Source organism: Mastigoproctus giganteus, chromosome 12, assembly GCF_048544385.1.
Source record: "Mastigoproctus giganteus isolate SK-2022 chromosome 12, ASM4854438v1, whole genome shotgun sequence".
NCBI lineage: Eukaryota > Metazoa > Arthropoda > Arachnida > Uropygi > Thelyphonidae > Mastigoproctus > Mastigoproctus giganteus.
In genome coordinates, this window is record NC_143586.1 from 98,501,790 (window position 1) to 98,529,384 (window position 27,595).

At 36.8% G+C, this 27,595-nt stretch overlaps 1 protein-coding gene across 1 annotated transcript in view; it reads right to left on the bottom strand.

Annotated features, from left to right (window-relative positions):
- Positions 1-27,595, bottom strand: part of LOC150077293 (lipase maturation factor 2-like) — a 378,351-nt gene that overhangs the window by 320,471 nt on the left and 30,285 nt on the right. Inside the window, exon 2 of the mRNA XM_090386704.1 lies at positions 1,215-1,265. Within this exon, the coding sequence (XP_090242830.1) occupies positions 1,215-1,265 (51 nt within the window). The remainder of the gene's footprint in view (positions 1-1,214; positions 1,266-27,595) is intronic.

Sequence of the window (27,595 nt, forward strand, 5' to 3'; positions counted from 1 at the left end):
AACTGCCATGCCTTCACTTTTGCATGTGTTGCATTCCAGATTTGAGTAATAAAATTTTAGTCTAATGACCCAAAATAATATACCCCACATATAACAACGAAAGTTAAGAACATGAAGAAATTAAGAGGGTTTAGTTTTTCAAGGTATGTTCAGTGAAATCTAATGCAGGATGAAGATAGTATACAAAAGTAAACTTCACTGTATTGTATTTAAAAACAGTTTATTAAACTGTGATAGCAATTACCATTTAAGAAATAGCACAGGTCTGTGATTTGTCAGTCACATCACAATCCACAACTACTACTTTGTTTATCTTTTTCCGCTGTTGAAGGCTGTAACAGTTCAGCCATATCTCCCCCCCCCTTTCCTCTCTCTCTCTCTATATTAATTATTTTAATTATTCTTTATAGTGGTTATTTTGCTAATTTTATTTTAAGTTTGATCTTCTTTCTGGTAATAGTAATAGCCATATAGTGCAAAGAAGCCACAGGCTTCTGCAGCACTTCACAGAAAAAAAAAAAAAAAAAAATACATATTATTTGCCTCCCTCCCTCCTCACATAGTTATCTATGTGAGGATGGCACCTTCATTCATTTTAATAATCCCTCTCAGAGCTTTATAAACCTCAATCAGGTCAACTCTGAGGTACCTGGTTGCACACACTCTGTAGCCCACATAATCTGTGCCTTTCCTCATATGGTTGTCCTTTTGCTGATCTCACCACATGAGTTGAGGTCTTTGGACTCTTTCAAGAAGCTCAATAGCTTTTTCAGATGAGGTCTCCACACACAAACAGTATTCCAAATGTGGTCTTACAATTGCCTTATACAGTAGGACCATGACCTCCATATCTCTACAGGATAATGTTCAATAAATCATCAAAAGGACACCACGGGCTTTCCTGGCTGCCCATTTACACTACTCAGAAAACGTCTTTCTTCTGTATAAATGCATAAAGAGAAATTATTCACTTCTCATTGTATTTTGTGCTGTACTATTTACTGGCAACTACTTTGTAACCAACTAGAAATGACAACAGTGTTTTTGTGTAGCAAACATGTTCATAGAGTTGTACTTTACAAAAAAAAAAATTAATTTATCATGAAAAAAAATTAAATATTAATTTCACATGTATTAAAAATAGTAATACTAATATTTATGTAAAATCTTTTCATTATCTATGAAATATTGATAAAGTTTTTAACAATACTTACCAAGAGGGATGACTGCCCTAGCAGGAAGAATGCCATTGTCCCCATACAAACCTAAATAAGAAAATAGCATACTTCAATTTTACATTAGATAGCCCAGTAGTCTTTTTACTCTGTATATTTCATCTACATTCTTCAAAGAATGACAACTCCGTATGGTGTCGCATACACTTTATGGTGTTTAACACGATGAGGACAACCAATAATGGGAAAACAAGATAATGTCATAGAAAAAAAATTATACTAATACCTACCTGGTTGTAGTTTTTCCTATCAATGTTTAGCATCAAACATTAAATAAATATATATATCTTCTCAAAAGTAGTCGGCACAGTGCTTAAGTGTTACTACTTACAAATAGTGAGAGAATGATAGCCAATTACTTTTTTTTTAATGAAAGGGAGATAGCTGAAATAATTTATCCTTTTAAATATAATTAATTTTTTGATTTTTCTGCTTTTTCTCAAAGAGAAAAAAAAAATTGAAAAACTAGTTTATAATTGAAAATGAAATAAATTGAAGAAAAATTAGTCTAAGTTTCCAGAGTTTCAGTTATTCTGAAAGGCAGGTTTCATTCAAAGAAAGGAATGGAATAACAGAAGCCAATTAAAAATAACGCAGTGCCCAAGAAAAATTATACAAAAAAAGCATGCAATGAAAACAATGTTTATGTAAAAGGGAGAAGCAAGTTTAAGGAAAATGAATCATGAATTGTTAACCTGATTGCCAGGGGAAACAAACAAACAATTTACATAAGTACTATAATGCCAAATGTTCCAGAACTTTTTTGGTTCCTTTTTATTTTCTACAACCCTGTAAATAAAAGGGATTCTGTCCTGAATTCTGATTATCCTGCTTGATAAGAGATGCTTAAGCATTGCCTCATATGCTGAAGCACTGCAATGTTCTCTTGGCTGCTATACATGCCAAATATCCAGAAAGTGTGGTTAGGGGTGAGTTGACACTGGTTATAGGACTATCCTCCTTATTATAAAGAGTTATGATTGTGTGGTTGGATGCTTGTTTCCAGTGGAACCTGTGGCTATGTTTTTTTTCACCGTTTTGTTGAAATCCTTTTATGTACCATGCTCACATAATCCCCTTTGTCATAATGGTGTACAAGATTAGAACTTGAAGATTGAATATTCCCTCTTTTAGCGTGGCTTATATAGTCCTATATCCTTATTTTCAACTTGTGCAATATTTGGGGTACATTAAGAAATGCCATTAGGACATAAAGAATTAATGAATTCATTCCTGTGAAAAAACCAACAGAAGTATGAAGTACATTATCTGGCACAATTAAAGGACTAGAATGAATGCTGCCTCAATATGGTAAATATAAAATGAAATACAACGGATATCAAATATAAAATGAATCATGAATTGTTAACCTGACTGCCAGGAGAAACAATCAAGTACTCAATTGGCGGATCTCAAAGCAAATATGTACGCAGATAAGTACCCCTCTAAAACAGGTTTAGAGGAAAGGAGTGGAATAACAGATGCCAATTCAAAATAAAGTAGTGGCAAACAACTAGCAAATAAGCAAGCTTATTTGCATCAACAGAATAATCAAATAAAAAAAAATAACCACAATTTATTTAGTCCTTTCACAAATTTATTCAAACTACCTACTTCCAACAACACCCGACAGAAGTTTGTTTCACAGTCAAGTACTCTCTGGCTGAAAGAAGTTCCTACACATCTGCGTTGAAATTTAAATGAAAAACAATGCTTGCAGGATAGCCTGCAACAATCCATTTTCAATTTAAGTTTATGTCAACTTAAGTGTGTTGTCCAAGAAGAGCAAGGGTGCCATCAACATTTAGTTTACTTAATCCTTAAACACTTCAGTGTCCTTTGACAGATGCCTAGTTTAAGAAATTTTTCTTAGTAAGAGTGCTTTTTGTGCTCTTGGCTAATCAATCACCACCTAATTTTTTTTATCATTCTGAAATTAGTGCTACCCATATACAGTACCTTACATTTATGAATTTCTGTCATTAATCCCCCTGCCAATCTTTGTATCATCTGCAGACTGTTTTCAATATTTATTAAATGATATTAAAAACAAGAAGCTAGCAGTGAACCCTCAGGGACTTCCACTAACAACATAATTCCAAGAAGAGCTGTGCTCATTAACAGCCACTCTGTCTTCTGTCACTCAACTATCCATTTACCCATAGCAGTAACCTATCTTTAATGCCACATAGCTCCAATCTGTACAGCTGTCGTTCATATAGAATAGTGTCAAAAGCTTTAATAGTGAAGTCAAGTACTGTAGTTTCTCTTTAAAACAATGTTTTATAAAAAATTTTCATTTATACAAATCAAATATTGTTCTCCTGTGAAAGCAGGCTTTTCCTATGTAAAAATATTTAATACAAAATGCAGTTAATATGTATTACCAAGTCCATTTTTCCACACACGAAATAAAAAAAAATGTTATTTCATGTGTGGAAAAATGGAAAAATGCATTTTGTATGGTTAAAAAAAAAAAAAAATTCAGTAGTCTCGTTCTTCTGCATTTCCTGAAAGATAGCACTCATTTTTTGAAATTTACTTTTATGTAAAGAAAATCAGTTTGCGGTAGCTACAATACACTGTGAAAAGCATAATTAAGGTCAGTTGAAATTGTTATACCAGGTTCAAAGAGCTTTTTTACTATATAAATTTTTGCCACTTTTAAAGGATTTCAGCTAGTGTCTTTAAACAAAAATTTAAATGTTGTTCTTAATAAACCACATCCAGCTATTATGATGACAAATTTAGGAGAATTATGAAATTTAACTGAAAATGAACAAAGTAAAATGGACATGGCAAAGGAATACAAAATCCCTTTACCTACTTTGTCTAAAACAGGGAAAGACTGACAGATATAACAGAAAAAAAACCACACAAATTTGTGGTGCAAAATATGAGGAGCTTGAAACAGTCCAAAATTTTTTCATAACTTTGTATAGCACACAATGAATTCATGCATCTAATTTGCCAATAATCAGGTCCAATTTTGCAAGGTAAGGGTAGCAGATGCTAGCTCCAAGCATAACTTAGTTTCATGCAATGTTTGTAGAAAGTTTGAATCAGATGGCAAAGAAAAGGTTGATTAGTTATGTTCTGTACAGTCCATTCTTGAAAAATATGGGGAAAAGGATATTTTTAATCCTGACAAGATGAGTATGTTCTATAATTTGCTACAAAACAAAATGCTGTTTAAGCAGAGTCTTGTGTAATGGTAGAAAATTAATTAAACAAAGAAGCACTATTCTGTTATGCACTAATGCGGATGGCAGTACAAAACTGTGCCCACCTATAATTGGTAAATTTTTCCAAGTCCAGTTTTTTAAATAAATTAATCAACTTCCATGCAATCACGAGGCCAATAGAAGGGCTGGGCTTACTGTTAATTTTTTTTTAGTAGCTTCTATGACTATTTTTCTGAACACTTCCCATTTAGAATTTGCAATTGTTAACATCAAGTGGGTCACACTGAAAACAATTTAAACTACATAAGACCAGTAGTCACCTTTATGAAAGCAAAACCCCTTTTCCTTACCTTTCACAGTAGATTGTGATACCACACAATACTACCAGTTTTATGCAACCATTGGATCAAGATAACTATTAGCCCCAAGAAAGCACAAAGACTGCCTGATCAAGTACTTTATCTGCAACATAGGAGGGAACAAGGAACAATTTGCAATGGAAGTGGAATGTCTTTGATACTATCCATAATGCTGTTATTGTCTGGGACAGTATGCATCAAGTGTAATGATCAACTACTTCAGAAAGAAAGAGTGACAATGTAAAAGAATATCATCAGAAAGTGAATGTAATAGTCTTGTGGAGAAATGGAACTTGGAAGGAGTACATGGATTTTGTTGGCAAATTTGAGGAGTTTAAGGTAGAAGATGATGTTGCTACCACAGCAATGCCAACACCATACAAGTTGCTGAGAACCAAGAAAAAGGACTGTTACCAGTCATGAAAATGAAAGTGAAACTGAAGCAGCACACACTTTGCCTTTGAACATAGGGAATGTGTTGGCCTGCAACAACATCGATAACAAAACAACTACCACATTTAAATGGCTGTGCTACAGTCAAGAATGCTAAAAACAAACCATGCAAGTGAAATAGCATCTTTCTTTAAATTACATTAATTTATTAAATAATTAATTGGTTTGTTTCCTTTCATATTAAGACCAATTATTTTTTACTAAATTATGATACTAACTGCATATACTATATTTTCATTAATTGTTTCATTTCTCTTAGTTTATTTTAAAAGAAAATCTAATAATGTGTATTACTCTTATTATTGTTAAACAATGTTTTTGCTACTGGTTTTATGTTTTACTTAAATTTTATTTTTGTCAGTATTTCTCATCACTGTTGATATATGTACCAAAAGGGAAAAAAAAAAGCTTTTCACACCTCTTTAGTACAAACCTTATTACAAAACATGAAAATTAGGTCCCTTAAACTTTAATAATGAGGATCTACAGTATATTAAGCCAAAATTATTTTTTATATGTAGTTCTTGGTTATCATATCATAGTAGCTAATCAGACTATAGCTAAACATTTCTCCTTAACACATCTGTGCTGCAATTGCCATATAACTATTCATCTCAAGATTAATCTTTTCAATGATTCTCCTATATTTTCCTAGGAAAAGAAGCCAAACCAACCTAAGCTTAGAGGTCTATAATTACTCACTTCACTCAAATGATCCACCCCTTTGTGAAAAGAGAGACATTTGTAAATCTCCAATCTAAAGAGATCTTTACTGAATCCCAGGATGCTCTGATAATTATGAGAAAAGGTTTGCATACCTCTTTTGCTGCTTCTTTTAATATACTGGAGAGATACACTATTGCCCCAAGTACCTTTATTTACTTTAAGCTTCAATAATTTCTCTCCCTCTTTCTTCTCAGTTATAACAAAATCATTTACTTCCCAGTTATAAAATTTGGTATACCCATCCTTAAACAACACTTCATGTGTGAATGTAGATGCTACATATAAAAAATAATTTTGACATCATATACAGTAGATCCCATTCTGGTTGCTGACAAATTGAATAACAACCAGAATGGGATCATCAGTTATACCAATCATATCTAGTGGGCTAACATGGTTCATGCCTTTCCTTCTAGTGTTAAGATAGGCTATGTATTTTTGCTAATTTTCTTTGAATTCTAAGCAAAGGACTTCTTATAATTTGCCTCAGCTTGCTAACCACATTAGTGACTTCACTGCAAACTATTTTACAATTTTTGTAGGTTGCTGTGTCCCATGATAGTATATAATCATCCCATGCATATATCTTGTCTGCCACTAGTCTCATCAGACATCCATTTAGATCTAAGGATTGAACAATCCCTTGGTATAAAAAGCTTAGTGACTTTTATGACTATTTTTGTAAATACTTCCCAGTTAGAATTTGCAATTATTAACATCAGTGGGCTACACTGAAAACAATTTAAACTACATAAGACCAGTAGTCACCTTTATGAAAGCAAAATTCCCTTTCCATACACTTTACAGTAGTGATAGCTTTAAATATATCCCACATAAAATAATAGATGTGAATCACCTAATGGTTATTTTATTTGGAGATTCTTAATACATGAAGAGTCACTGCTGATAATCAGATTTAAAGTATCACCTTTTCCTGTTTCTACTTGAACTTGCTGAAGCAAAAAAATGGTCATTCAATACATTCAAAAACACTCCATTTCAATGCAAGTAACAAACCATCTGGAAAGTTGAAATCAATTTTAATTCACTAGTTAATTCCATTTGTCAGCTGCTCATTATATTCATCACAATAATTTGGTCTATAGCTTACTTTACTCTTTTTCCTGTGCTTTGTCACACCAAACTGACTCAACATTAACACTGTCCTCACATGTCAAGTGGGTACAATACCTTAAATTCTGTGCTTCTTAACCAAGTGAATAACTCTACCACCCTGTCCATATTTTACTCAACACATTCGAATTCTGCATCCATTATGTCTAAGTGGCACCATATTTCCAATATCCCTACCAATGTTTGCATTTGATGACTTAACCAATACTTAATTTATTTAATATACTCCTAGTATCAGTGTTCAACCCAGTTTATGAACATCTGTTTTTGCCCTTGTAACTCTAAAACAACCAATGTAATTGCATGTCCCATGGGGCCAGTAGGCCTTGCAATTTCCTTCCACACCTTGTGTTACAGGTTGCTACATGTCTCAATAGAAGCAGTACAAGAATCCATTTCTTCAGCTTGCATCTGCAATTAAACCTGTGTTTAGCCCAATCAAAAAATATCAGTTTTACACCCCACCTAACATTGCCTCAACAGCACCAGCATTCTTGCACCCCTTCTACTGAAGGATATTCCATCTCTGTATAAAAAAAAAAAAAAAAAAAAAAAAAATATTCTGTTAACAAGCACAGACCATACTGAGAAAAATTTTACTCCATGGGCCTTGTACAATTTCTCCAGGAAGAAATAATTGACAAGGCTCTCATCATGTACTTCCTCTTATTACATCTGGGAAAAATTCCATAGTTTCAATTTCAATCCTAATTCACAGCTTTTTCTCAAATTGCCCTGTATCTGTTTTAAGTAAATCCACAAATCACATATTCTTACTATCAAGTAAACCAATGTAGTGTACATCAATATCAACATTTGTGCACTTAAAAAAAAAAAAAAAACCTACTCTCCAACATCATTACCCTTTATCACCTATCATTTTTGCACAACATATTTCCTGCAGGACAGGTTATTTCTGCTTTTTTTGCAATGCCACTGGATTGTCCAATGCCCTAGTATAGGCTCAACCATTGAGTTGGGTAGCTGAGTACATGATAGGCCCCCCTGTTTTAATTCCTTAAAAAGGAATTAGAACCCTGCTGTTTAAGTTCTCAATATTGACCTAATACAGTTGTTTTCAACCAGGGTGCCACAGCACACTAGGGCCATAACATTCTTGGGGTGCTGTGTAATTACGGTTTAAATTACTTAAAAGTTATTATTATTTTTGAAATTTATATATTTATTTCATTATAAAAAGGTGTACAGTATCCATTGTACCATATCTTTATCTTTAATTTTGTGGTGATCTATAATTGATCTTTATTTAGTACCTCTATATAAAAAAGAAAATTAATACTTATATTTGAATAATGTTTGAAATAATTGAAAACTGAATCTTATATAAAAAAGGGGTAAAGCATACATCAGAGGCAGCAAAAAGCATTTTCCTCTACATGACGCTTGAGATATAAACTTAAGTGAGAATAATAATTTAAAAAAAAATAAATAAAATAATTGCCAGCAGCACGGCAAGACAGAAGAGCGAAAATTGTGAAATTATACATAACGATCAAAACAACAGGGAAAGAAGAGAATAAAATTATTGCTGCCGAAACTCTCGAAGATAATTTAGAAAGTCTAAATACAAAGATAATAAAATATAATCAACTAAATTTTGAAGAAAAAGAAAAATCTTGAAGAAGAAGAAAATTATTATATAGGTATATATTAAAAGGTCGAAAACCAGTGTGTTAGGTATTTCTTTTGGCCTAGAGATGCTATGAAAAAAAAAATTACTAGGACACTAAGGGTGCTGTGAACCGAGAAAGTTTGGGAACCTCTGACCTAATAGAATGTTAAATTTGCACTTAATCCCTTCGCACTCTGCACCCCTTTTGGCCCACTATAGATAGCGTTGCAAATATATAACAGGTAATGCACATTATAAGATCCTGATTTGCAGAACTACAGAATTCCTCAGCACTTCCTAGCTCAGAAAGTTCTGAGCCAGAACACTCCCACTATTTTGAATTCTCCTTTGCTACTCTAGCCTGAGCCATGATTAAAATTAAATTAAAAAAACCAGACTATTTGAGATAAGTATCACGACAAGTGATGTTTGAAGAAACCAAGAATGGGGATTCTTCATTAAGAATGAAGTTTAAAAGAGGCTGCTAATGGAATTGACCACTACGAAGCCATGTATTTGCTAATTAAAGTCCAGCCCCACCATCCTTAATTTGTTTTATAATTGAACTTCCTGATATTTACAATTTTTTGATATGCTATATTACATAGCAAAAGTATACCCAACTCTTTGGCAAAGGAGAGGCTTTATACCCTTTTTATACTAAAGTAATTAGTCAATCTGTTCCAAGTCTAGGCACCAAGAATAAAAATTAATGAATTACAGCCCTAGTTATAGACTAGGTATAAATATAGTGCAAGTACATCAGAAATACATAGCTATATCTGAATAAATCAGAATATTAGTAAAATGGCATCGTTTTAAGTTATATCTCATATTGTGAATACCTTCACAACAAGTTGCCATGATATTGCACTACTTCAAATAAGTAATGCTTCACCTAAGGAGAAGACTAATGTTACTTATTCTCAGATGGATACCACCACCCAGACGGCACCGTTTCAGGGCTATTTGGCCCTTCTTCGGTGGGGTGAGTAGGTACCCAAGTGATGCAATGATGGTAAAACAGTTATGAAGTATATCTCCACAATATGAGAAATGCCTGATGGTGTATCATGTATTTCAGGCATCCCTGAAATACATGATACACCTGAAATACTATTTTATTTACACCATCAGGCATCTCTCATATTGTGGAGTTATACTTTATAACTGTTTTGCCATCATTGCATCACTCGGGTACCTAAACCGAAGAAGGGCCAAATAGCCCTGAAACGGTGCCGTCTGGGTGGTGGTATCCATCTGAAAATAAGTAACATTAGTCTTCTCCTTAGGTGAAGCATTACTTATTCGAAGTAGTGCAATATCATGGCAACTTGTTGTGAAGGTATTCACAATATGAGATATAACAAAATGATGCCGTTTTACTAATATTCTGATTTATTCAGATATAGCTATATAATTCCGATGCGCTTGCACTATATTTATACATAGTCCAGACTCTCCCATAGCTTGAGGCTTATGCCCTAAACACTTTAGAGCTCTAGTTATATTAACAAAAAAAAAAAGTGGCTTAGCTTTGCTTCTTGACAACCAAATGAAGATGGTCTTCAGTTGGTTGTTGGCTGGCAAATTCACTGTGTGGAACAGGCCAAATTGCAGAATGTATATTTGGATATATTATAGCGCATTTGCTTTTTTTCAAACATACCAAATATATTTATCATACAGAAACAGCAATCATTAATGTGATTAGATGGTTAACCTTCATCCATTAGGAATCCATTTAATTAATAATATCCCAACCAGGAGCAACAACTATCTTGATCTTGTACTCATCATCATCCATCTTCAATCCACTGCAAGATGAAGGCCTCTCCAGCAACTTTCCAGTTCCTTTTGTTTTGTTCAATGGCCATCCATTTACTACCCACAAACTCATGAATTTCATCTATCCATCTCCGTTGTTGTCTTCCAGGTTTTCTCTTAGCTCCTCTTGGTACTGTTATTTTCTTAGTCCATCTGTCATCATGTCTTTGAGCTATGTGTCTGCCCAAGACCATTTTAGTTCTTGAGTTCTGATAAGAGATCTTCAAGCAACTGTAAACTCAATTCAACAGCAGAAACAGCCTTTAATTCAGATCATCTGCCAGTTTTCATTAACTTATATTTTCCAACTCCAAACTACAACATCTCGACTCGGGTCCACACAAAGGTAATAACAAGCCCAAAATTAATCAACATTAATAAATGTCTTGAAGCAGCCACTGCAATTTCTTGGAGTGCACTTGAGCAGTGTGATCTACTTGCCTCAGATCTTAACTCGCTGGCTCAACACAATTTCTAATTTTGAAGCCTCAAAAAAAATAAGGATCTCTGAATGCACAAGAGGATGGTGGACCCCAGAGCTAAGCAACTTAAACAGCAACTCTACAAACAATGGAAAAGGACAGGATGGATTCCAGACCAAATTGCATACTCCAAAGCACGAGCAAGCTTTAACCGCCTCAGATGTCAGGCCATAAAGCATCATATTGAAATCGCACTCTGTAAGGGTGCTCCATTATACCCCCAGAAACACCTTGAACTCTCCTCACAGCTCTATCCTTAAGTCGGGATGGACTTAATTGCACAATTTCAGCAAGGTCACCACGAGTCCTGTGTTTGATGATGATGATGATGTGCCCAAAGATGCACTTGCTTTTTTTTTTGTTAGTTGTTGGCGCATCGGCTTCTGTGGCTATAATGCACCTCCCAAAGTTTTTGCATTTTACTTTGATCCGAACCCGCGAGCTTTGGGTTGCCAGGCAGGCACTTTACCCACCTGGCTAGCCCGGTCCACGATGCACTTTCAACCATTTTAATTACAATACATGACCTTATATCTACAATTAATCAACTGCCTAAAACTAGTACTACATACAGGGATTGACAAAGTTCCACAGTTTATCATTAAATGTTTGAGCCCATATCTAAGTGATCCTCTCTTAATGATGTCTAAGACCATATTAAAAGGAGAATTTTTCTCTCCAACATGGAATATGTATTCTGTTAGGCCACTCCCAAAAGTTTCCCAGTCAACTAAAGCCAAGCACTTTAGATCCATCTCACGCTCATGTTTACTCAGTAAACATGAGGAATGCGAGATGGATCTTACACTTACCATGCACATCCTCCCTCAAATTCATTACGCTCTGTAGGATAGATCAACAGTTAGTAATCTGCTTATGACGACCAATACTTTCCTTGAATCGTTTGAAGAGAAAGAAGAAATGGCAATAACATATCTAGGTCTACACACTGCTTTCGATAGTGTCAACATCCCAGCCCTGCTTCAAGCTCCTTCAAATTCACTATCAAATCACAGGCCAAGTACTGAATTTCTGACATCCCTTCATCAAAATAGAACCATCTAAATGTCCATAGGAAAGAAAACATAATAGGCAAATACAAACAGGCATGCCACAAGAGGGAGTCCTGTCTGGCATTACAGACACTACAGTACACGCCAACAAGACTATCAGAAATACAGCAGTACCTCATCACTTAAGGCCTCCGTAGCCAAGTGGTCAGGAGCGGGAGTGCAGTAGCACACACTCTTTGAGTAGATCGGGGTTGGTTCAAGCCCGACTGCTAAATACAGTCAATCTGCCAACCTGCACTGGACCAGCATGGGCAGATTATGGTCCATTTCCCTCAGCATGAATTGTTGAGGAGGCTTCCATACTGCAGTGAGTTGATAATGGCTGCAGTTTTTTTTTTTTTTTTTTACCTCATAAGATTTGACAAGCAAGTCAACCCTGAAAAATCTGCCATCGTGGTATACTCACTTAAACCCACATCAACCATAATTCAGCCTGTAATTGACAGAGTCCTGACCCCCTGGGTCAAAAAGCAGAGAGATCTGGGTGTGATATTTTACAGAAAATTAAGGTTCCATCATCACACAGAACTCTGTTAAATTCAACAGGTAATGGTGGGTTGCCAAGCAGCACTTGCTACATATCCAGAACACATATCTAATAAAACATATCAGGAAGATAATTTTCGGAGTTGAACTGTATTAGCAGCGTTGTGAGGCTCAGCTGCAAACACAACAATCAAATCATTAAAATGCTACAGAATACTGGCACCTGAAGTGGGTGCCATGGAACTATCATCTCACACCACAGCAGCACACAACACAATGACCAAAGCACTGAATGTCACCAGATTTTCAGCATTAATGCATGAAAGACAACTCCTCTTCACCATAAAAATGGTCACTGGAAAAATCTTAGCACCCAACATGTGGGACACTGTGTTGGCAGATCCCCCAACCAGCTCTCCGCTCCACTCCCAAGCTTCTTGCTCTTCCCTCAAGGCTGCATCTTAAAGATCGCCTCCTCCCCTATCAAAAGCTTCATCTAGCCCAGTCCTTGGATGCCGACCTGCGTAAAATCGCAGATGACAAGTATAGCCGTGGAATCCTAGATCTGCAAGTGTATTCAACGACCAGACTGAGGCGAGATCGCTCCGGCCTGCCAAGCATTTGAAGGAAAACTATCCTGTGTTATTTTAATTTAATTTATTAATTGAAAACGGCTGTTTAAGCATTGGTAATGCCTCTCCATCATTTCTACTAGCCAGATAGTACGAATGCATCTTTCTATTATATCTCATATTGTGAATACCATTACAACAAGTTGCATAGGTATTGCACTACTTCAAATAAGTAACACTTCTCTTGTAGAGAAGACGACTGTTACTTATTCTCAGATGGGCACCAACCACCACCCAGATGGCACCGTTTCGAAACTGATTGGCTCCATCATCGGTGGGTGGGCAGGTATCCTGTTGCAACAGTGACAACCCAGTTATGAAATACAACTCCACAATATGAGAGATGCTTGACGGTGTGCATGGTTTAATCTAAAAATATTTCTTGACAAAATGTCATAGTATGAAAAAGGCTGTTTAAGTATGGGTAACATATTTCCATTTCTACTACCCAGGTAGTATGAATGCATCATTCTATTACTAATAATATTTTATTAATTTGTAATCTGATGTACAAATAATATTTTTATTTTGATGTATCATTATTATTGTATGTTATTATTTTTAAGTTAATATAATCTGCATTATGTTATTTATACATAATTTTTCTTTAATTTAATCGCATTGAAGAGTCTCTCTGTCTCCGTCTCTGTGTGTGTGTGTGTGTGTGTGTGTGTGTGTGTGTGTGTGTGTGTGTGTGTGTGTGTGTGTTTAACTCAGAATTTTTTTTTTTTTTTTTCCCCTGGTGCAGCAAAAGCCTCAGGCTTCCTTGCACCATATGGCTGATGAAAGTATCCTGTATTGTAATTCCGGCAAGATGATATCTCTGCTGTTTGTTAACCCATGGCTTAGTGCTATGAAGGGTGTTGTAAAGTCAGGGTACCTGTGTGTACCTGTGCATCTTACAATAAAGATGCATATTTATTTATTCTTGGAAAACCACAGGGACTACAAAAGGTAATGCTTTGAGTCTGCCATGTAACCACTTCCATTTATCATAAATGGTAATAAAAGACTTGAGGCACCCAAAGGTTGTCTTGATCACCAATTTTACATCCGAAATAAAAGGAATACAAAAGTTTTGTAATGTCATAGACATTTTTCCTTCGAGTCTTTGGGGTAAACCGTCCACAAACATAAAAATTGTCTGGATGATTGATACACTCCCCACGTGTCTGCTTATTCATTGTAGCACTAAATGAATTTCTGAAAACAAATTCAGTTTTTAACAGTACAATATGAAAACAAAACATTCAAATTTCATCACTACATAGTACACAGATTTGGCAACTTACTAGTTCTACTCGTGTGAAAACACAAAGAAAAAATATTTGAGAATCAGCAGGTAGAGTCAGAAATTATTTTACTGCTACCACACAAGGGTTGAGGGCTGCACCCTCCTACTCTCAAGAGTCTGCTTATGTTTGGAGGATAGTTTCACAATCCTGAGAACGTCACAATCAGTTAATACTTGGAAAACCTTGGCACAGCCTACAAAAACCCTCAACAAAAACGCTAAGTGTGCTCTGTTCAAATTGTTGAATCGGAATTTGAACCTAAGAACCGTAGGTACAAGTCTGATTATGTTTATCACAAGAAAGGGGCCAGAATTGATTGCTAAAATTAAGAGAATTAGCTTATGTCTCTTAAAATAAATCAGTATGTCATACATTACTGGCTAGATTATGCAAAATTGACATATTTTGGTAAAACATAACTCTATATTTAATAACTGTGATGTGCATGGTGATTTTTGAAATCCATGCATAAAAACTGGTTAAAAACATCATTTAAGTTCTTGGAGGTAAAAATAGTGTTGGCTATGAAATCAATACAAAACCAGAATTAAAATATATCCAAAATTTAGATTAAGAAAACAAAGGAGCAGATTTTTTATACATAGATAGATTAAATGTAAAATCAATATTGTAATTATTCAATACTTGAAGGAAACTAAACAGAGGACTATCAAGTAAGTGTTGAATACGAAGGACTGCATTGCAAAATTAGTTTAATAACGTGAATTTAAGTGGGGTACAGTAAAAAGTATTTGTTCAAGAAGAGAGGGAGAATTGATAAGTTTATGATATCGAAGACAAAAAGAGACCCGTGGAGTTCTTGTCCGAAGTGAAGAGGAACGATTCTAAAGTGACCACAAAGATCTCCATAATTTCAACAGTGCGAGGCAAGGCGATTTCAATAGCATAAGAATTTAATTTGAATTCTTTCAAGTTTGTGAGAAAGATAATCCCGTTGTGGGGACCAAATAATATCACAATAATTGAAAATGGGAAGTATAAGCTGCTCGTAGAGAAGAATAACTTTGTCACTCTTGAAAATAGAGGAAGAATGCTTGATTAATCCAAGAAGTTAGGAATTCTGAGATATTACATGACCAATATGGGAAAAAGGATAAAGGTCAGATTGAAATAGGATACCTAAGTCCTTGAATGTATCAGTACTTGCAATTAGAAAGTTCCCAAAATAATAATCAGTAAAGACTAAGGATCTAACTGCACAATTCAAGTGAAATTTACATAATTTACATTTTAATGGTTTTAGAAACAAGTTATTTTTATTGAGCCAGAGTGAGAGGGAATCAAGAACAGAAATGGAGTTTATCAATGTCCGTTGAAAAAAAAATAACTGTAAAGATTAATATCATCTGCATAGAGTTTCCACTCAACATTAACAGACTGAAATAAAGTTGTCAGATCACTAATATAAACAATAAAGAAAAGCAGACCTGAAGGTGTGCTTGGGTCCACTTATTATTAAATATAAGAAAGGAACCAGGGATGAATGGAATCTATCAAATTATATTAAGAGAGGCAGCAAAGGTGGTAAGCAAACACTTAGCCATAATTATGAGAGCATCCATGATTCAGGGGAAGTCTATGAGGATTGCAGATGTATGAATGTATCTCCCAATTCACAAAGGGGGGGGGGGTCAGAGAGAGAGATGCGAGTCAGACCTGATAGCTTAGCTTTTGTTTCATGGAACATAATGGAGTCACTGGTTAAAGTAGTAGTGAACAACCATCTAGACAGGAATACAATTATACTTCAGTTACAGCACTGTTTTGTTAATGGAAGATCTTATCTAACCAAACTGACTGGATACTATAAGCAATGGCAAAGGAACTGGATACAAGATGTAATTTTGATATCATATACTTGAATCTCAGGAAAGCTTTTGATACTGTTGCATATAAAAGATAGCTGCATGAACTGGAGCAGTCTAGCATTACGGGCAAGTTACAGCTATGGATAAAGGGATGATTCAGTGGAAGAAGACAGTGTGCTTATTATTATTGTTTCTCCCTAATTGGGGAATTCCACTCCGTGACAGTTTACGTTATTTGGTTTTTAGGAGCATTAGCAACTAAGGCCATATTGCTCCGGGGATATGCAGTGGTCATTCCCTGACCTTTCTGCATCCTCTGTATTTGGTGGTCATGGGCTCAAACCCCGGTCTAATCAAGAAGTGTGTGCTACGCACTGCCACTCCTGCCCACCTGGCTATGGAGGCACCACTCCGTGACGGATACTGCTACCAAGTACACAGGCTGGTTGTAATGTCTGGTGTTACTGTTGGTCGAGGAACTATGGCTATCCTACAGGTGTTCAGGATTGAGACTTTCTGGAGTTCCTTGTAGGTGTTCTCTGTGAGACCTACTGCTGCTAGGTAGGGTCTTTGGCACTATACCGATGGTTGACACGATGATTGGAATTGTCAATACCTCTTGCATATGCCACATCTCCTTGACCTCTGTCTCAGGTTCGTGTACTTCTTAATTTTTTCCTTATGGTTTTCTGGACATTGCTAATGTTGGGCACCACTATGTCAATCAGGTAGGCAGCCTTTTCCATCTTGTCCACAAGGGTTATGTCCAGTCTGTTGTGAGGGATGGTCTTATCCATTATTATGGTGCAGTCCCAGCACAGCTTGTGGGTTGGGGTCTCTAGTACTGCCCGGGATTCGTACTTATAGTACGGTACACTTCCTTTGGTCAGCTGGCATTTCCTCACTAGCTTCTGATGTATTACCGTGTACTCAGTCTAGGTGATTGCCTTGCACCCTGCGGTGATATGTTGGATCGTTTGAGGCCAGGTGGCATTGTCGACATGTGTCATCTGACATTCCGGGCTCCTTTGCGATGTATTTTCTATAGTTTCTGGTGTTGATTACCTGGTCTTGGATGGCCAGCATGAATCCTTCAGTCTAGGGAAACAGCGTCCCACTTGTGCACCGTGCATTGGAAGCAATGTTATCAATGTGATCTTGATGGAGATCATTATAGTGTCTGCCGTGGAGTGTCTTCTTTGCCCATCTTTCTAGCTTCATTTCTTGTGCCGTCTGGGCGGGAGGGGGTATACCGCTTATCTATCTTCCTTATGGCCTGGTAGAGTGGTGCTGTGTTGTTTTCGAAGTAATCCTTCAGGTTAACTATCGCCGTTTTCTGTTGCTTTATCAGGTCCCTTCCACCCTCTTTCCAAGCTATTGTTAGTCTCTCCACTGCTGACTTCGGGTGGTGTTGGCAGCTTTTGGTCATCATTGTCCTTATCTTTCACATGATATCCTCCAACTCTGTGTCAGTCCAATCTATGACCCCAAAGGAGTATGTTAGTACTGGAGCTGCATACATAGGTGTTTATCGCTTTAACTGTGTTCCCTCTGTTCAGTTTTGCTTTCAGCAGGCTTCTGAGTCTGACGATATTTTTCGGTCAGGCACTTCTTGATTTCCTTGTGCTCTAACTGTCGAGCCTGCATCATCCCTAGGTATTTGTAGGTCTCCTATCATAGCTTCAATCTCTTTACCAGTCAGCAGCTGGTAGTTTCGGCCGACTAATTTTCCTTGGTGCAGTGAATGGGTCTTGCATTTGTCAGACTACCTGAAAGACCTAACAAAGGTAGACATAAAACCAGGCCAGAAGCTGTGCCCATCATGCCAAAAAGAGTCTAACAGCCAAAACCCAGCAATAAGAACAGCAACCTCATCTGGATAAGATCATGATGACAAAATGCATGTAACTGAAAGTGTGAACACAAGTTTGATGGCTATTGGTATTTCTCCTCTGAAATTTTAGCAAATGGCTAAGAGATACTCATAAGGATATGCCAAAAGGAAGGCAAGTCAAGTACAAGCTGCAATTGCCAGCAAAATTGGCTTGGATCCAAATGACATCATGGAGCCAAGTGCAAGTCATCAGTGTGGAAACTGCTTAGATTACAATGAGCTGCTGAAAGAATTGAAAGAAAAGTTGATGGTATCAAGTCATTCAGAAATACTTCAAATATTAACACTAGCTCCAGTAGTTGGTCCATAAAGAAAACAATGGAAGAGTTTAGTGTCTCAGAAAAAAAAAAATGGTCAAGAAAGCTAGAAAACTGAAAGCAGAAAAAGGAATCATGGCCAAACCTGGAAAAAAGATTTCTGAGCAAGTAAAGTAAAAGATGGAATTTTTTGAAGATGATGAATTTAGTTGGATATGCCCTGGAAAGAAAGATTACATTTCCATTAGAAATGCAGATGGAATAAAAATGCAAATGTGATTACTACTCAGCAATTTGAAGGAAATGTTTATAACTTATCAAGGTAGAAATGGATCTGACATTGGATTTTCTAAATTTTGTGAACTTTGACCCAAGTGGTGTGTCACAGTTGGTGCACCAGGAACACATTCTGTATGTGTATGCACAATCCATCAAAATGTCAAGTTAATGCTAGCATCAAGTCCTGTTGAATGTGATTACAAGGTTCTCATTAGTAAAACAGACCGGTTTGGAGTCAAAAGATTGTATGCTTCATCGGTGTGAAAAATGTCCAGGAATAGATGAATTAAAAAAGTTTCTAGAGAATATTTTTGAAAACAATTAACAACAGAAGATTTTATTGAAGAGTAGAGTACAAAGACATTTAACCTTTCCTGTCATCACTACACTGCTAAACATCAAAGCTACCATTTTAAGTAAACAAAGGAAAGCCTAAGGACAGGAGAATTGGTCATCTTGATGGATTTTGCAGAAAATTACTCATTTGACCTGCAAGATGCTGTTCAAGGATTCCACTGGGAGAACAGCCAGGCTACATTGCATCCATTTGTCATTTATTACAAGGATGTTGAACTTCAGAATATAAGTTTCTGCATAATCAGTGACTGCCTTCGATGTGACACAACTGCAGTGCATGTTTTTCTAACCAACTTAACTGAATGTTTGAAGAGTTTCATGACAGAAATCAGGCACATTAACTACTTCAGTGATGATTCTGCAGCTCAATACAAGAATTTTATTAAATTGTGTCATCAGAAGGATTTTGATATCAGTGCTGAATGGAATTTCTTTGGGACTAGCCATGGCAAGTCACCATGTGATGGAATTGGTGGAACAATAAAACAATTGGCAGCACATGCAAGTCTCCAACGTCCAATTGAAAACCAAATCCTGAACATGTTTGAATTTTTTGACAAGCCTGTGACTGGAATAAAATTCTGTTTTGTTTCTAAAGAGGAAATTGAGCAAGTAAGCCCATTTCAAGAGAAAAGATTCATAGATGATCATACTATTGCTGGAACAAGAAAAAATCAATCACTTCATTCCTACTGATGCAAGACAGATTCTTGTTTGCAGAGTATCAAATGGCACACCATTTGTAGCTTGTGTAGATCAGACTAGTGAAACCAATATTCAGTATGTGTCATCTGTTAATTTACAACCTGGCCAATACATTGCCTGTATTTATGACAATAATTGGTGGATTGGAAATATTTGTGAAATTTCATTTGAAGAACATGATGTATTGGTGAATTTCATGCATCCGTATGGAGCAGCTCGCTCATTTCACTGCCTGCTAGACAAGATGTCTGCTGGATTCCTGAACAAATTATTGCCAATCTTCCAGCTTAAAAAACCACAACAATGGGATGATAATATAGCTTGCCTGAAGTAGTAATATCAACCATCAATGAAAATTCCAGGCCATTACGAAGCAGTGCGTGGGAAGTTAAGTGATTGTGAAGATTCAATATCTTCACACTCACTTGCTTATTTCAAATTGTATTGTGTTCTAAATAAATTTTGTTGCAGTTACAACTTCTTTCAAGCTTAGAAACCAATAGAACATCATCTTTATGCTTGGAATCCTGAATAAAGACCACTTTTCAGGCTTGGGAACTTGCACTAAAGAAACCCATGCAATTTATTTTCTTGCCATTTGCACCCCCTTCCCCATTTTTAAAAATACAGATCTTTTTTATATTGGCAATATATCCTTTCTCCTTAAACCAAAGGGCAGAGTAATTGCAGAACATTTCACTCTTGTAAATGCAATAGTTCTGTCCTTATTGAGATGTGAAACTTAACCATCAAATAAGCATGCAAATATTACGCGGAAAATATAAAATGTTTAAGGTCATTTTTTAGGCCTTAAGTAGCAAGACACAAAACTGAAAAACCATGATTCTTGTTGCTTAAAACCTGCTCTTTCCAATGGTGGAAAAAACGAGAATTTAAGGTGTCCCACATTAAGATATTTGTCCCTAAAGATAGGTCAAATTTTGAGTATCATTGAAGGAAAATATCTGTCAGCAAACAAGTATAAGAGCTCATATTTAGTTAGGCTGAATTCATGCAGATGTTAAATGGAATGGCCAAAGAAGAAGGTACCAAAGATTTTTATTTCAAAGTTATGACTTTCAAAAGTATTGCTTAAATTTGTTGCGACAAATTTTTGGTGCCAGTTTTAGACCTCATTGTAAAAAATTAAGGTTTTTGAGCCTGGACACCAAACGTTTTGCATTCTCTGCCAAAAGTTAACTAGGTATACCAGATTTCAGAGCACTACCTCTCAATGTTGTGTAACAATAACACTTAAAACTTTGAAATTTTTTGTGATTTACTCCACGTAGCGCAAGTGACCTCCACAAAAAAGGTGCTGGTGCCTCAAGCATACTATATTTTGAACTAAATTTTGCACAGCTTCTTTGGAAACCTGTTTAAACATCTACACCAAGTTTCAACAAAATATTGAAGATAGTTGAGCAGGAACCATCTACAAAATTAGGCCACTTGACATGGAATCACCCATGTTTGTAATCTGAGCAAGAGGAAGAATCCCATTAGCATTCAGATTGCTCAATCCATTCAAGGCCTTATACACCTCAATCAGATCATCTCACAGGTGGCTGGTCTCCAGAAGTTGCAATTTGCAAAACTTAAGCCTTTCCTCATAAGCCTTTCCTCACCCTTCACCTTCGTTCCCTTCATCAGTCTTGTTGCCCTTCTCTTATACTCTTTCTAGCAACTCTACATCCTTCCTGAACTGAGGCTTCAGACTTGTATGCAGTAATCAAGTCTGCAAGTAAGGTGTGACCTGACCATTGCCTTATACAAGGGGATAATCACCTCCTTATCCCTGCTCACAAAATTCCTGTACATTATCGACAAGACCCCATGACCTACCCTGGCAGCCTGTCTGCACTGCTCGAAAAACTTCACAACTGACTGCAAAATTATCCCCAGGTCTCTTTCATTCTCCACTACCCTGAGTGTACAGTAGTGTTTAATTTTGTCAGTGTAGTACCACACAGCTGATACGTTACTGCTTCCCATATGCAGTACTTTACAGTTCTCAATGTTAAGCTTCAGTTGCACCTCTCAGCCCACCTTCAACTTTTTTAGATCCTGTTGCAGCAGCAGCAGCAGCATTCTATACAGTGGCATCAATGCTGCTGCAACAGCAGCAGCATTGATCCCACTGTATAGAACTTAAAAATTGAGACCACTGTAGTCACCTTTACGAGAGGAAAAATCCTTCCTCTTACCCCTGATGGTAGTTACATCTTTAAGTAAATCCCACATCAGTAAACTGATCACTGCTGCCTAGTGGTTCCTTTATCTGCAGATTCTTAACGCATGAAGAATCACTGCTGTTAACCAGATCGAGAGTATTACTCCCTCTGGTTGCCTCTCGGATATGTTCCTGACACTATCTAGGAAGTTACAACTCTCGGACACAGTCACTATCTGGGAAGTTAAAATCCCCCATTATAACACAATCTGATTTACTGGATCACTATTTCTCTATGCAGTTGCTAATTATACTCATCAGGTCTATCACATCATTATACTCATCAGATCTATCACACACCTACTCTCATTTTCCCTTTCCCAATGCTTATGTCATACCACACTGACTTTAAATTGCATTGTCCACCAATGTCAATTGGAAGCACTTCCTTAGATTTTGTGTTTCTTAACTAACAGCATAACCCCTCCTCCCTTCATGTACATATTGTACTCCCCAAATTCCAATTCCGTACTGCTAATATCCGTGTGGCACCAAGTCTGATATCCTAACAATATCTGCTTGTGATGTCTTGACCAGCACTTCAAATTCATTTACTATACTCTTAGCATTGGTGTACATGCAAGTATACATACACCTATTCTTAGTTACCCTAACATAATCCATGTATTTACTTGTTCCATGACCCTCAGCACCCTGCTTTCCTGGCTGCTGCTCATTCGAATAGAAGCAGTGCAAGAATCACTTTCACGATCCCCTGTGGCCATCATTAATCTATCAGTCTGTGAATCCCCCCCCCAAGCTAGTAGTTTTCCAACCCACCTAACACTGCCTCGACAGCATCAGCAAATATTCTTGCACCCTTTCTATTTAAGGGTGTCCCATCCCTGTAGAAACAATCTCTCTTGTTTACAAGCACAGACCATACTGAGAAAATTCTACCCCATGAGCCTCAATGCAATCTCTCCAGGGACAAATTGATTGACAAGGCTCTCATCATATAATCCCTCCAATTACGTCTGGGCAGAATTTCAGACACTTTCAAATTTAACCATAACTCAACTTTTTTTCAACGTTGACCTGTACTTGTTAAGTCCACCAATCTACTACTCTTAAAGTCATTAGTGCAGACATGTACAACAATATCATCCTTTGTGCCTTTAAAAGATATCTGCTCTACAACATCATCAATGTTTGCCCCTGGCAGACATACCCCTGGTCCTATTCCACCTATTCTTTTTGCACAATACATTTCCCGTCTCCCCGACAATAACTAGTTCCTGTGGGACTAGCAAATTCTGCCCTGAAGGTTGCCGCTGTGTTGCCAGATGATCAAGTGCAAACTGTGACATTGATGTGGGCTGCTGAGAGCGTGATGGTTCCCCCAATGCAAGTCCTTCGAGGGCATCTACCCTATCACTCAAGCTCTCATAAAGGCCCATAGCACCGAGTTCGCACCTAACTTCTTCACACTGCTTACACTGGACATGCACAAAGACATCCCACCCCCCCACTGGCAACACCATTTCTGTCCTAGAAAGGTCTAAAAACATTTCACAAGTTGAACATTTCTATAGGCTGTGATGAATTGGAGAATTGTCCTCTTCGGTTCTCCCACAAGCTACAGCACTCCCACTACTTTGTGCACGTTGCATTGCTGCTCTAGTCTGGGGTATGATTTCAGTTGAAATACGATTTAATTAATTAACAAACAAAGAAATTTAATAAGGTTAATAAATTTAATTGATTAAATTACTATACTATACTTGACTGTACAATATTATACTAAGCTAATACATAAATACGTATTCCACTATATAGTTTTAAGTTATACCTTAGCTATCAAATTTGAGATATACGTTACAAAGTTACACTACAGGGTAGCAATCACAATGCTAAATTAGTTATATCCTTAGCTAAATAAAAAAAAAAATATGCACAAAATACTTATTTATTACAATTAATAAATAACCCTACTATTCTTCTCTGCTACAATATTCCACCCAAAACACCAATATGATAGCAGTATGAGAAGAACATTGTAACTTACAAAGTCACTAGCTAAATTTTTACAAAATATGCTAATGAATGCTACTAAGTCTATTTTATCTATTTAATATGTTATCTAATCAAAAAATACAACAGATATATGCCCAAGAGGTGATTAAACCCTTCAAAATATTTAATTATTATTACAATTCAAACCTTAATATAGTAAAATCTTGTCAACAAATTCTGTTTATACAAAGTACTTGTTTATATGAAGCAAACCATTCCCCAGCCAAAGGCTAAGCTTTTCTATGCAAATATATTCTTTTATTACAAAATTCGGTTAATATGCATTACAAAGTTCTTTTTTACCACGTGAGAAATAATTGTCATTTTGTATGTTTAATACAAATCTTGGCATAGGGAACCAATTATTGTCTGCGGGCAACCCGGCTCCCTACTTCCCAAAGGATGGCACTGACTTGTTAGAAATTAGTTTTGTGTAAACAAAAGCAGTTTATGGTAGCTACGTCATATGCACTCTGACAAATCTTTCTGAAGGAAAGATTGTTAAATTAACAATCTTTCCTAACGAGTTGTTAAATTAACAAAAGAAAAAAAAAATTTTTTTTTTAAGTTGTTTACATGCACTCCCTTGCTCTCCATGGGAATAAGGTCAGTTGCAATTGTTGCCCCAGTACAGAATCTCTTGTTGTCGTATACAACAATCTATTTTTTGTGCCATTTTATCTGAGCTGATGTCTTTTTTGGAAATTGTCTTTAAATTACTTTAAAATTTTTATATTAAATTTTATCTCTAGCAGTGTTATAGCGACAAAATTCAAACGGACAGAATTAAGTCTGGAAATTAAACTAAAAATTATAAAGAGGCTAGGATCGGAAGAAGCAAAACGGACACTGCAAAGGAATGCAACATCCCTTTACCTACAATACTGAAAAATTGAAAGACTTGAAGTGAGTGACACTGGAGCAGCAATGAAAAACAGGAAATGAATTAGTGGTCCAAAACACGAGGAGCTTGAAATAAAACTGAGTGGTACCAACATATGCATGCATCTAATTTGCCAATATCAAGTCCGGTTTTGCAAGAAAAGGCAAACTATCTACCTCAGCAAACTTCAAATGCAGCAGTGGCTGGCTCCAAAGATTTAAACACATGAATAACTTGGTTTCACAAAATGTTTGCGGTGAGGCTGGATTAGCATTAGCAGAGGCATAAGATGCAAGAAAGCAAGCTTATTCAGCATCAGCCAAAAAAAAAAAAACACCACACCACTCCCATTTCACCCCTCTGTTCGCTCGAAATACCTGTCCAGTTGAGCCTTAAATTTGTTTAGGCTATCAACTTCAACAACAAGTGATGGAAGTCGGTTCCACCAACCAACCACCTGCTGGCCAAAGGCAAATTTCCGCACATCTATCCGACATCCGTCCTTCCTCAATTTGAATTTATGCCCTCTGAGCTGATTATTCTGAGCAAGATGAAGAATCCCATTGGCATTGAGCATGCTCAAACCATTCAAAGCCTTATACACCTCTATCAGATCACCTCGCCAGTGCCTAGTCTCCAGACTCTGTAATTTGCAAAACTTAAGCCTTTCTTTGTAAGAGCAACCCTTTGTTCCATTCACTAATCTTGTTGCCCTTCTCTGTACCCGTTCCAGCAGCTCTACATCCTTCTTGAAATGAGGCCTCCAGACCTGTATACAGTACTCAAGATGTGGCCTAACCATTGCCTTATACAAGGGAATAATCACCTCCTTATCCCTGCTAGAAAAATTCCTGTATATCATTGACAAGACACTGAGCTACTCTTGCCGCTCGTCTGCACTGCTCAGAGAACTTCATATCTGCCTGCATAATTACCCCCAGGTCCTTTTCATTCTCCACCACTGTCAGTGTAGTAGCACAGAGTTGATATGTTGCTCTGGGGTTACTGTTTCCCATATGTAGTACTTTACATTTGTCAATGTTAAACTTCATTTGCTACCTCTCAGCCCATCTGTTCAACCTTTCCAGATCCTGTTGCAGCAGCATAGGGTCAGTGGTGTCCTTAACAACCCTGCCAACCTTTGTATCATCTGCAAATTTGGACATTAAACTTGATATCCCATCAATATCATTCATAAACACCGAAAACAACAACGGACCCAACACTGAACCCTGAGGAACTCCACTAATAACATTAGTCCACGTTGAGCAGTGTCCATTGATTACCACTCTCTGTCTTCTGCCACTCAACCATCCCCTTATCCATAACAGCAATTTGCCTCCAATGCCACCTGCTCCAATTTGTGCAGAAGTCTTCCATGTGCAACAGTATCAAAAGCCTTTCTAAGATCCAAATATATAATATCAAAGTTATTCCCTGCATCCAGTTCTTTTGTGACTACATCATAGTATCCAATCAAATTGGTCAGGCAAGACCTGCCCTTAACAAAACCATGTTGCGTCTGAGCTATAACTGAATTCTTGTCTAGATGATCCTGCAGTGCTTCTTTAACCAGTGCCTCCATTAATTTACCTGGAACAGAAGTTAAACTAACAGGTCTATAATTACTTGTGTCAGCCTTTGATCCTCCTTTGTGAATTGGGGTTACATTTGCACATCTCCAGTCTATGGGTACCTCCCCTGAGTCCAAAGAAGCTCTCATAATTATGGCTTGGGGTTTGCTTACCTCCTTTGCTGCCTCCTTTAATATAACTGGATAGATCCCATCCACCCCAGGTGCCTTTTTTATGTTTATCCTCAACAATCTCTCCTCCACTTTCCTCTCAGTTATTACAAAATCATCCAGCTCACTGCCAACAAAGTCAACAAAGAAAAGGCTACAGATTGGGTGTGTGCGCTGTACAGTCCCGTTCTTGAAAAATATGAGGCAAAGGATATTTTTAATCTTGACGAGACAGGGTTATTTTATAATTTGCTGGCAAACAAAACATTTGGTATTCAAGGAGAGTCTTGTCATGGTGGAAAATTTAATAAACAAAGACTTACTATTCTGTTATGCTGCAATTCAAATGGCAGTACAAAACTATGCCCACTTGTGATTGGTAAGTTTTCCAAGCCAAGATGTTTTAAAGCAGTTAATCAACTTCCCTGTGATTATGAGGCCAATAGAAGTGCTTGGCTTATGGTGAAGTCTTGGTTATCAAAATTGGACAGAAGAATGGCTTCAGAAAAAAGGGACATTTTGATGATTCTAGACTGTTGTATGGCACATTCTGCTGAGACACTTAAGTTGACAAATATACGGCTGTTGTTTTCACCCCAATACCACCAGTTTAATGCAACCACTGGATCAAGGCATTATTTATAACCTTAAGAGTGTATATAGATAAATATACAAAACAACAGAGGACCCAACACTGAACCCTGTGGGACTCCACTAATAACATTATTCCACAAAGAGCAGCACCCATTAATTACCACCCTCTGTCTTCTCCCACTCAACCTTTTATCCATTGTAGCAACTTACCCTTAATACCATTCTGCTCCAATTTGTACAATAGTCTTCCATGCACAACAGTGTCAAAAGCTTTCCTGAAATCC